At 45.5% G+C, this 12,168-nt stretch overlaps 1 protein-coding gene across 2 annotated transcripts in view; it reads right to left on the bottom strand.

The window, feature by feature from the left end:
- The window catches only part of PDE6C (phosphodiesterase 6C), a 45,539-nt gene extending 33,371 nt beyond the window's left edge, over window positions 1-12,168 (bottom strand). The window contains exons 1-7 of one of the 2 annotated variants that reach the window (XM_045438249.1): window positions 11,340-12,168; window positions 5,381-5,533; window positions 5,188-5,277; window positions 4,117-4,257; window positions 2,766-2,840; window positions 1,752-1,816; window positions 1,581-1,647 (exon numbers count right to left, since the gene is read on the bottom strand). In XM_045438249.1, the coding sequence (XP_045294205.1) occupies window positions 1,581-1,647; window positions 1,752-1,816; window positions 2,766-2,840; window positions 4,117-4,257; window positions 5,188-5,277; window positions 5,381-5,533; window positions 11,340-11,774 (1,026 nt within the window). In that variant the 5' untranslated portion in view covers window positions 11,775-12,168. The remainder of the gene's footprint in view (window positions 1-1,580; window positions 1,648-1,751; window positions 1,817-2,765; window positions 2,841-4,116; window positions 4,258-5,187; window positions 5,278-5,380; window positions 5,534-11,339) is intronic. The other variant, XM_045438250.1, reaches the window with a different exon arrangement.

Genomic DNA, 12,168 nt, shown 5'->3' with positions numbered 1-12,168 from the left:
GAATGTTTTCGTCATTACTACTAAGTCAGGAGTAACATTTAAAAAACACTCCAGGGGCGCCTGGGTGGCGCAGTCGGTTAAGCGTCCGGCTTCAGCCAGGTCACGATCTCGCGGTCCGTGAGTTCGAGCCCCGCGTCGGGCTCTGGGCTGATGGCTCAGAGCCTGGAGCCTGTTTCCGATTCTGTGTCTCCCTCTCTCTCTGCCCCTCCCCCGTTCATGCTCTCTCTCTGTCCCAAAAATAAATAAACGTTGGAAAAAAAAAAAATTAAAAAAAAAATTAAAAATAAAAAACACTCCAATTATTTTGGAGTGATTTTGAAAACATGATATTTGTTAGTGTAAAGTGCTGTTTATTCCTAAAAGAAATAAAGTTGTTTTTTCTCTTCGTTTTCTTTTCTTCCCCTTTGGCATGTCTCTACCTAGAAAAAGGGATCATGTCACCTGTTTTGAGGCCACCTGGTCCTGTACCCAGTGACCCCAGGGTTTAGGCCTCCTGGAAACCCCAAAGCAAAGCACCCTGACATAAGAACATCCTGCAGTCACATCTGGAATTTTCCTTACTCTGCTACTGTTCCAAACCCAGCAACTTTCACACTAAGCAGAGGCAAATTTGTGACGGTCAAAGAAAACAGGAGCTAACCTAGGTTTTATTTCTCCTTCCCTCTGACCCTCAAGTGACTCTATTAGTCACTATAATTCACATGCCCATTTACTAAATAATGAAGATGAACGAACACTGCTCAAAACACAAGGACAATGCTAAAGCGAAATCAAATATGCAAATATGCAAATAAGTGCTATAAATACATTACAGAAACTTGGATTCATAACGGGGAAGATAGGAAAATGCCAACACTAAGAAATGTTGGAAGCATTGAACTCCCGCAGGGAGGAATCTTGGTGCCAAAAGATGACACAGATGGTGGAGAAGCCCAACAAGGGAGAGAAATCAGCCACGAGAAGGAAGGAAAGCATGGCTGAGGCAGAGTGGGAAAAATATGGTGACTCTGGTTCTCTGGCCTGGAGACCTGTGGGACCTACCAGAGACCTCTTGCTTGTTGTCTGCCTATATCTTGACCTCTCTTAGCCAGACCTGGCCTGCTATCTGTCCATCCCATCCCACCCCACGTGATAGACCGGGGCAAAGATCTTCACTTACTTTATCAACCCACTACATTTTGCATTGCAATCAGTGGCAAAGTTCCCCATTTATTCATTTTTCTCTCTTGTCAGTAATTTCCCATGCTTCAAAAGTCTTGACCAAGGTAACTGTACTTGAGATCAAATTAAACCTAACATGAATAATGGTCACAGACTTCTAAAGGATGTCTGAAATTTGCATGGCTAACAGAATAAGAAGTTGCGGGAATGGATGAATCTTTCTCACAATGACTAAATATTTGTGTGTAATCTGGAAGTCTCCAGTCAACCTACTTTCAACTGCCAAGATGCCTCTCCCCCATGTCCTGTGTGGGCATCCCACATGTGTGTGCATTTTACTTTCACAACTGCTCCCACCCCTTAGTTGATAAGGGCTTCATCCAATATTATTCAAGGTTTAAATGTGTTCAATAACTTACAAATCCATTTTCAGCAACATAGGTCGGCAACCCACTAACGAGAGTCCAGTGGTCTGCAGGAGGTGTCCTTGAGGAAGATTAGAAGAAAGAAAATCATTGTCATACAGAGAAGAAATGCACTGTGCGCGAAAACAAAATGGCAACTTCCTGGCTGCTGAGGACAGTACTCACGGGATCACTTTGATCTCTTCTTTTCCATGTAAAATGTAATCGATGATTTTATAAAAGATGACTTCCTAAGAGGAAAGAGATTATGAGAGTGATCTCATTTCCCAAAGAAAACACCTCTTATAGGCAAGCTTATACTTTAAAACTCATTTAAATGGTACCTTACATTCTAACCACATTGCTCTGCATAACTATCACCAAATTACTCATGTCCTGATTACAAGCTTGCAACACAACTAGAAAATACTATTGGCTATTTATCTACATGAACAAGCCTGTTAAGCTAAATTTTAAAAGTTGAGTTTATCCAAACAGCTTTCACGGGAATCTTGTTTTACTTTTAGCTGATCCCTTTCTATTGTCCAGAAATACCTGACTATTAACTTCAGTGGAACAAACCATGTAATTTCTCAGCCTCAGTCAATGTTTTCTCTTCCCCACTGTATTATGAACATTTCCCACCTTCCAAGCTGGAAGGGACTTGAGAACTAATCTCTCTACTTCTTTGGGCAGATGAAAACCCCAAGGCCTGGACACATTCTATCCCAGTACCTTCACTTTCCTGTGTGTCTGGGAACATGGTGGTGAGACATCGTTCCTGCCCTCTGAAGCTTGTGTCAAGGGGGACACAGCTATCCAACCCTCGCCTGGAGTCTCGAGTCCAGCAGGTTTGAAGGAGGGCCTGGGCATAGTGCACTTAAAAAGCTGGGCAGGTGGCTCTGATGTGTCCCTCCCTATTGAGATCTATTGATTCGCTAAGCCCGGCTTTACAGAAAAGGAAATTGAGAGGTTAAACAATGAGTTAGTTAAGGCAAGGAGCACCTAGCTGGCTAGGGAAGACCTGGCACTTGAACCTCAAACTCCTTGTCCAGTGTTCTTTCTACTACTCTGAGGTCCCCCAGAAACTTACAGGACTAGAATCCAGGGCTTCTCGGGCCAGCACTCTTCTTTCCTCCCTACTGGTTTTGGCGCCCTATACCATGCACACATATCACTGAGGAAGACGTTTGCACTTACTCTGCCATCTGGTGTCTTTGGACCTTTATAAGGCTCGACTTCTCCAAGTTTGATTGGCCACTCATCATAGAATTCCTGGAAGCAATTATATTTAAACATATTAAACAAACTGTTCCACGACCTACTATATCTTCTATGAGTTTCATGGCTTTGCATATTTTATTTACTTATTTATTTTATAAATCCAGAATTTTAGAGCTGGAAAAGACCTACGATTTCCAGTAATATCGCTTACGAACTTGTGAATGTGAACAAGTCACTCAAGCGTTTTCATCTGTAAAACAGGGATAATAATAGAGTTGATGCTATAGGGTTGTGGTGAGCGTTAATGAACAATACATACAGAGCACTTGCCCTGACACATAGTCAAAGGGACTCAATAGCTAGTGGCTCTTTTATAGATAAATAAACTAAATCTAAATAGGTTAAGAGGCTTGGCCAAGGTCATGCAGCACGACCAACAGTGTGGCCACCTTACCCAACATCTGTTCTCTCCCTCTTCCTCTCTAACAGACCCTGATTTTATTTAGGTGCCAGGTGGTCATTTTTCTCAGGGAATATGGGCTTGTACATATGGGCCCTGGGTGGCCCATATGAGATGCCTGGGATTAGTCTGAGGGCAGGCACATGGCCCAGTTGTGGACAGTGAAGACGGGGGAGAAATCTGCCAAGGCGCTTCTGGGGAAGGGTGCTCCTCACATCACATGAAAGGTGATGAAGGTGACATTTACAGGAAAAGCCTCCCAGTTTGGTCCTGTCCATGTGCCATGCCTTGAGCTATAACAGCCATCTTGCCACCCCAAGAGGAGACCTTGCCACCATGCTGAAGGCGGCAGAGACCCTGCCGTGGGAAAACGGGAAGCCCCCGGGGCCTTGATGACTGTGCTGTGTTCTCAATGAACCAGACCTAGAACTGCCCTTCTTCTGCCCTTCTTCTTCCAGGAAGAACTTGGGACTTCTTGTTAAATGAGATAATAACTGTCTTATTGTTAAAGATGCTTTTAGCTGGGTCTGATGTTACTTGTAGCCAAAAGCACCCTAACCCAAATACACTCGACTACAAAGTCCCAGAGCCAGGATCAGAACCCAGCTCTCCTGACACTTGGTCCTGTGTTTATCCACTTAGAACAATTACTCTGAAAAAAATAACTTCAATTCACAAGGAGAATAAGAAATAGAAACAAGACAGTGTTCATTACTTATGCTGAGCTAGGAGAGCTCCAACCTAATGAATGAAACAAGATGAGAAATGAACATTATACATTGTGTGTGAATATTATCCATTTTTTAATGGATCACTGTCTTGTATAGACGATTTGAGGTGAGACAAAATGTATGGAAGAATGAGGACCTTCTCCTTGGTCATGTCCAGCAGTCCGATGGAGTAGCGTTCACAGTTCAGATATGTTCTAATTGTGTAGAGTGCTTTGTGAAATTGCCGCTCAACATCTGTGAGCTCTTCAAATACTTTATTGGCGGACCACATAAGGATCTGAAAGGATGAATTAAAGAGAAAACAGAACAAAATACAGTGAAGGCATGGAGCATTAGCCAAAAGAAAGGAGAAGGTGTCTCAGACAAAAAGAACACATATCAGTAAACAATGCAATTTCATTTTTGAACGTGTACCTGTCTGACAAACTAGTCAGATGCAAGGGTGTGGGTTTATGAAAGTGGTAACTCATGGTTGGTCCCCGTGCCCGAACGTTTTGGCTTCAAAGGGCAAGTGACCTAAAATTGGAGGCAGAGGCAGTTTGGGGGGAGAGGGCCCAGTATTGGGGGCCCTCTGGCTTGTGCTGGCAGTTAAGGGGAGAAAGCCATAGGCCTTGTTCCATGCATCTTGAGCTACCCAGAGGTAACCTTACCTGGACAGTTGGATGGGAAGGGATGTGGAAGCCCTCCATCCCCACCACTCTCCCCCACATTGTACTGATGAAGAAACTGAGGTTCAGAGAGCAGCCTGGACTCAGGTGCCCTGGTTACCAATGTTGTTCTTTATGCTTCTGGCTCAAGGAGGCAACAGACTTCAGAAGAGTGATTTGCTCCTCAAATTAAGGGCTTCAATATGTAGCAGGCACCGCTAAGAGCTTTATGTTACAAACTCATATAATGATCATTTGATAGTTACAACAAGCATGTAGGGTAGGTTACTCTAATTATAGCCAACCCACAGAAGAAACCATGGCTACCCGGGATAAAGACTGAAGAAAGGCAAGCCAGTGGTACCTACAGACGGAGAGGCAGGGAAGGGGGGTGGGAGGCAGAAGCAGACCACGAGAAGACAACTGGGACTAAAGTTTGGGAATCTGCTCCGTGTGGCTTAAACCCCCATGAGTGATAGGAGGGGTCTGAGTTTGTTGCCTCTGGGTCCCTCTGTTCAGAACAGGTCGGCATGGAGTGATTAATGTCACCTTCCTGTTACCTGGCTTCTCCGGGATTCAACACTGTACAGGTACTGGGTGTGATGAAGTTTTAGGATGACAGAAACAAAGCTGAGGTATTTGGAAAAGACCTATGGAAGGCAGAGAAAACCAAATCAGATATGATATCTTTCTCTCGTTAAACAACAAATCAGTTTCCCAAGCCTCTGACTCGATGCCCAGGGTTAGCGTTACCTCCTCGTCCTCTTTGGAAAATTCAGATGCATTTACTTTGTTAACTGCCATAACCACAGCAAGAACCTCCTTGCCTATCATGATTGGTGTTGCCAGCAGGTTCTTTGTGACATAGCCGGTTTGTTTGTCCATGAAGTCAGAAAAATGGCTGTTCTGAAAGACACATTCACATGTTTGCCACAGCAGCACAGAACCACGCAGTGTAGATCCGGGAATGGCAGCAGACCACTCTCTCTAGTCCAAACTGTATAGACAACTGGGGCCCCGGCACAGTGGTCCCACACACACCCCCATCCCATGATTGCACAGAATGAACTCACCGGTCTCAGGACGAGCATCTCCCACCTGAGCTATGGCCTCTCTAGGCGAGGCTGAGGTTGGGCCAGGAGAAAAGAGGTGATGTCACGGCAAAGTGGAAAGTGAAGTGCTATGAGGAAGCAAGGTTACAACGGACAGAAAGTGTGCTGGGAAGGAGCGCACGGCTGGGATTACAGGTATAGGCCACCGAGCTCTTCTTTCTAATTATGACAATTAAAATGTGCACTTGGAATCAGACAACCAGTATATCATAACACAAAGAAAAAGATTAATACTCTCCACCTGATTCTAATCTCACCAACTTGAGAGAACCAGTGTTAACTGCTTAGTATGTTTCCTTGCGTACCTTTCCCTAAATGTTTGGACAAATGATTTTCTTTTTCCCTTTTCATAAAGTTTTCTTTTCGAATTTACGCATGACATTCATCACATAACAATATTTTGTGGACTTCCCTCCGGACCAGTGCATATGGATGTGAATTTACCCTCTAGATTCTTGTACAATAGCGCAGTGTGGGAGGCCTGTGGTCCACTCGACCATTCTGTACTGACTTAGCCTGTTTATAGTTTTCCCCACTACAAACAACATTGTGCTAATCATGCTTGCTTTCGTTTTTATGTGATGGATTCCCCGCAGTGGAAATCCCTTTTGCTGGATCCACAGGTGTATGTGGTTTTTATTTACACAGATTACTTTCATAACAAGTTGGAAATCTTACTTACACTGGTCATGTGTGAGAGGACCACTCTCTTGCCAGCACGAGATGCTTACTAGTTTTTAATGTTCTACCAACTTAATGTCTTTCATGCATTTTTTTTTTTAATTTCTCTCTTTGGGAGAGACGAAGAGGATCTTCCCAGATACAAGCCTCATGCAGTAGATGCGAGAGATGATTCTAATACCCTCGCCATGGAAAGGGCACAGTGATGAGTATGAAGAGGCCCATAAATGGAAGAGCATCAGAGGATCAAGGATAGTCGTTCTTATCAGCTCTAAGTTAGAGGATCACGCACTCTAGATGGGTGTAGACTCAGCCTTTCGTGGCTCATACTATCTCTCCTTTGAACCTTCAATTGAACCTTCAACTGAACCTTCAATTGAACCGAACTTTCAGGCTGACTCCGAGACTCACAGGCCAAAATTAATGTGGTTTTCCTTTCATAGGTTGTATTATTTTCATTTCCCTGTGTTGATGGTGCTTCTAAGAACAGCACAAACCCCTAGAGGCTGGACTCTGTTCAGTTTCCCAAATTAAAAAGGTGGGAGTCCTCTGGTGTGAGACTTCTGGGCCGGAATCTACCAGGGAACAGGGCCACTTGGTCAACAGAAGTCACAGCTCAGCTCAGAGCAGTAGACCTGGGCTGTGCCTCACAACCACCTGCAGATAAATGCAGATCTGCAGACCCACCGAGTCCTAACCTCCTAAAACAGAATCAATCTCCCCCAGGAATCTGTACTTTCAGTGGGTGATTCACTCCTGTGGAGGATCCCTTAGAAGCAGTGAGATGCTAAAGGAGTCAAATGCAGCCCCTTATCCCAGGTCTCTTTTCTACCTTTCCTACCGTGGACCCACACAAACCAGCTATTTACTTAGGCTCTGGAGTCAGAGTACCCTGGCTGAAACCAGGCCTCAGTTTACCAGCTGTGTGATCCTGGGAAGGCTACTTAGCCTTTGTGAAAACAGGAACACTGATACTGTGAACTGTCCAGAGTTCCTGACACATAGAACAATGCAGGATGGGTAGAGCACTTAGAAAAGTCTCTGACACATAATCGATGGTCAAAAATTACTGGGAAGAGACACCTGGGACTTCATTGGGCCTCCCTGGATGAGAAGTAGTTCTCTCTTGTGATTACCGTTCTGCCTCATTTACACACCGATCTCGGCCACTAAATGAATAATCAAAATACCAGACACACGCACCAGGGGATGATGGAGTCAGGCAGTGTTTCTTTGCAAACACACTTCACTCTGCAGGTTCAAACCATGATGCTATTTTATCCTAGATTCTAAACACAAGGAAATATTCTTAAGTTTAATCGGCTGTTTTGAGAAAATGACTTACAAGTTTCAAAATGTAATGCTTGCTTATTATTGTATCTGAAAGCCCTAGATAAAACCAGCTGTCAGATTACACAGTAGGCGAGGTGAGGCTTTCCGGTTCACCAGCTCAAACAGGCCCCAGTGAGGTATGCTTGAGTAATTCCTGTATTTCTTGGATTCACAAACTCCCCTTGATGGCCCTTCAAAGAAGCCACTGAAGGCAACTGGAGAAATTATGTAGAGCAGCAGACTTACTGTGTCCCTCATCCAATCTTCCCGTTGTTAGATTCTGATAAAACACCATTATCCCTTGAGACCAGGAGCCAGAAAGAGAGAAGAGAAGGAATACAGAGGACAGAAGTACGGCAGCTATAGGCAACCTGTTAATTATTGAAAACTTAGGACTTCTCCGTGGCTTTCTTTTAAACCACGTTCTGAATGAAAGCCACCCATAGAGTTGATCAGCAGTTTGCCCAACAGAAAGAAATCATTAACCTGAGGAGGATATCTCTCAGTTTCCTATTATTAAAAGTTTTCCTGTCTTTAACCTGTTTTAAAAACAGGCAATAATCATTGACCCTTTTTTAGCCACCTAAACACAGACCCCGAAAGCCCCTTGGCATAAAGATAGTATTATCGTAGTTGTAGTTTATTGAGTACCTACTAGGAACCAGGCACTTTACGTACGTTGAATCTGTATATTTATTTGCCTCTATGTCTCAGGTGCAGAAAAGCAATCTATCACACAATTACCTGGTCTCAGGCCTGCACCTGCACTGGGGTCGGGCTCTCACCCTACACCACGTGGCTTCCCTGCTATCACTCTCATGGATCCCCCAAGGTCAGGGCATCTGGCTTTACCTCTTTTTCTAGGTGTGACACGTCCTTCCCTCACGTGTGCCAACACTGTCAACCAGAGAGAAGACATGTGTGGTCAGTGGTGTGGTAAAAGAGGGAGACCTCAGAAGACCCAAGTTATCGTCCCAGACCCATCACATGCTGCCTAATTGCCACTGAGAAGATTCTTACATATACGGGATGGAAATAAAAACATGGTCCTTCCTTCCTTGCAGGGTCTTTGCCAGAATCAAATAGATTACAAATGTGAAAATGCCTAGAAATTGTCAGATACAAAGAAACAGGAAAGAATTAGTAGAAATTTCATTAAAACATTGGTTTCCATCTTTCCCTTTGCAGATTTTACCACAGTTGATTAAAGTCTGGCAAAATTGCAGGGATGTGTGGTAGGGGGAGGGTAGAAAGATCATTGGACACAGAGTGGGGACACCTCATCTAGTCCAGCCCTTCTCACTCACTGACCATACCATGGACTGTAGGAAAGATGCAGCCTCAGCTTCCTCTTCCCAAGGAAGAAGTCAGCTCCAGACTGCCGGAGCCCCTTCCGTCTGGTATCCCATGCTTGCCTTGGAATCCACTTTTCCCTCCTGCATCTGCTCACCCAACACACCAGTGTTTTTCAATATTGACTGCATTTTAGAATCGCCTGGGGAGCTTTTAAAAAATACTATTGCCTGCATCCCAACCCCTGAGAGTCTGGTGTATTGGTCTATTAAGTCTTGCATGGTATTTTTTTTAAAGCTCCCAATTCGATTTCAATGTGCACTCAGAGTTGAAAAGCAATATTCTACCAACCATGAGAAAAAACGCTTAGAAGCAGTAGAAATGGAAGCAAACGAGCTGAGCAGGGTGTCTGTCTTCAACATATACTTCTCTGTTCTGCCCATAACAACCAGGAGTCCTTAGGTAAAAAAAAAAAAAAAAAAAAAAAAAAAAGGAAAAACACGACTCCTGCCCACCTCCACCTCCATTACTGTCCTGTTCATGCAGCGTTGCTCACCATGGACAGCAACAGACCAAGGCTGCCTGATCTGTTAAGTAGCTCTCTGCTATTATTCTCTTCTCAGCATGTGGAACTAGGCTCATTAATAAAGCATTACAACAGAAATCATTTTACCTGTCCCTTTAAGCAAGTTTTTTTCCAGAAAAAAAAAAAAAAAAAAAAAAACAAACAAACTTGCATGTCACTTTAAGTTTGAAGTCCTAGTAATTTTGGAGATGGTGGAGACTGGCAAGAAGCATATTCCCGTGAGAAAGCCTCAGGGTGAATGGGCATAGCCTCCTAATTGGTGTCAAGAGAATTTTGCTGAAAGGGCGCAAATTGTTTTAGTCACGGAAGCGGGGGCAGTCAGCCCCAGAAGCTTAGACCAGCTTGAATTCACGGAAGGGAGGGATCAGAAAGGACTGAGGGACTCTGTGCTATCTGATGGCAACCCTTGCACCTAAGGGCTGTGGTGTGGTTGTTTGCAGAGTGTTGCTAATGTTTGACGACTTCTGTGCTTTCTGGATCCATGCGGCTGTCCCCCTGTAATCAGCTTCAGGAGGCATGAAGGGGATTATCCTCCTGTGACCAGCTGCCCCCATTCACGACCCGACAAACCTTGGCACAGAAAGCAGAGAGATTTTGGGGACCACTTCCCCATCAATTCCCTTCCATCATAAGCTACTGCTTCCCTTTGGTTAGCAGCAAATCATACTAATGGGGCGTGCGTACAGAAAAAAAGTCAGCAGGAGAAAGTACAGGCTGGTACCTGTGGTTACTGATGAGCAGAACAATTATGAGTGATTTATATTTCCTCCCTTCTGTTTATTTGTATTTTGTAATCTTTTTAAAATGAATAAGCACTGGTGGCAAGAAGAGTGATTTTTTTTGTTTGTGTGTTTGTTTTTAAAAGCATGTAACAATGCCTTGTGTTTGTGCAGGACGCTGTGGGTTTTCAGGGGCAAACTACATGACTGGAGTGGATTCTTTTTTTTTTTTTTTTTTTTAAGTTTAAGTAATCTCTACACCCAACATGGAGCCCAAACTCATCACCCGGAGATCAAGAGTCACACACTCCCCGGACTGAGCCAGCCAGGCGCCCCTGGAGTTGATTCTGAGTACAGCTGAGTTATAGGGGGTTGGGATGGTCAATTGCACTTACCACCCAAATTTACACTTTTCACAATCCAAATGTGAACATCTGAACTTTCAAATGGTATTTTTTCTTTCTGCACATCTGGTCTGTAGGTGAAAGTGTTCACTTGTGAGCCAGTCCATCCCAGAGCACAGAGTGACCTGAAAAGGTTGTGAGTGAGAGGTGTGTATGTGTGTGTGTGGGTGGGTGCAGTTCACAAGTCTCAGCATCGAGGAGCTTTCTGATCTCCCAATAGCACCGCTGTGCCGCGCTGTTCAGAAGGAAAGTTCCCAGAGCAGGGACGAGATGCAAGGAGCACCCGTGGAATGCACCAGGCCCAGGTGAGTTTGCCTGACAAAATGCAAAACATTACAAGGGACACACACTAAAAACTTACTCATTGTTTATCTGAAACTCAACCTGAACTGGGCATCTTGTATTTTTATTTGCTAAATCTGGCAACCCTTGGCCTGGCGGATCCTCTCCCCACCGTTCCTACTCAGGTTATAGCCAAACCCACGCTACAAGGGTGGCCCTCGGCGCCCGGCTCTCTCTCCATTGCTTCCCCTCCTCAGCCCCGCCAAGACATCCGGTGGGCCCCACCGTCATAAAGCCACCTACCTTGTGCACGTCTGGGACATTAACGGCTTTCTTCGTGTGAGCAACCCAACCCACTATCCCAATTTCCAACGGGAACACGACTTCTCTGTCGGGGCCCACCAGGTTGTCCTCAAACCTGGAGGTGGGGGTGACGTCGAACAGCCGGGAGGCCACCTCAGGCGTGCCGTTGCGAGCCCGGCAGGCGAACAGGCTGCAGCGGTCGGCCTGCAGCAGCTGCGCCAGCTTCTGCAGGGCCCCGTGCACCGCGGGCTCGGCGCCGCGGGCCTCCTCCTGCACCGCCCGCAGCAGCTCGGCGCACAGGGCCCACTCATCCGCCGGCGACAGCGCCCCGCTCGGGCCGGGGGCTTCCGCCAGCCTCTTGGCGAAGTACTCCTTGGCAAACTGAGGGTTGTCCTCCAGGTATTTCTCCACGGCCTCTTGGCTGATCTCGCCCATGGTGTGGTTCGCTTTGCTTCTCTGCTCTCTTTCAGGAAGGGACACCCTCAGAGCACCGCCTGGGACCCAGTGCCAGCGAGGAGATACATCCTGGCAATGGCACCTCACAAGATCCCCCAAAGATGGAACAGAACGGTTGCTCGCTTGGAAGAGCTTTCAAAAACTGCCGGTAACTCTTGGGCTGTGACAGAAGGTCTGGCTTAGAGTAGGATTCGGAAGCACAGGATTAAAGAGTTCTTCGGGACACGAAATCCCTAAGCATTATTAGCTCATAAGTCCTCGGAGAATCCTCAGAACATCTTAGATCAGCCAGGCAAGTGGCAAGTCGAAGTGATTCTTCCAGAAAAATAACGGAACACGAGCCGCCATCCGCAGCAAGAAGAATCATCGATAA

The sequence above is a fragment of the Leopardus geoffroyi genome, chromosome D2, assembly GCF_018350155.1.
Source record: "Leopardus geoffroyi isolate Oge1 chromosome D2, O.geoffroyi_Oge1_pat1.0, whole genome shotgun sequence".
Lineage (NCBI taxonomy): Eukaryota > Metazoa > Chordata > Mammalia > Carnivora > Felidae > Leopardus > Leopardus geoffroyi.
Note: the sequence above shows the minus strand (reverse complement) of the source record. Positions and strands in the feature narration are given on the sequence as shown.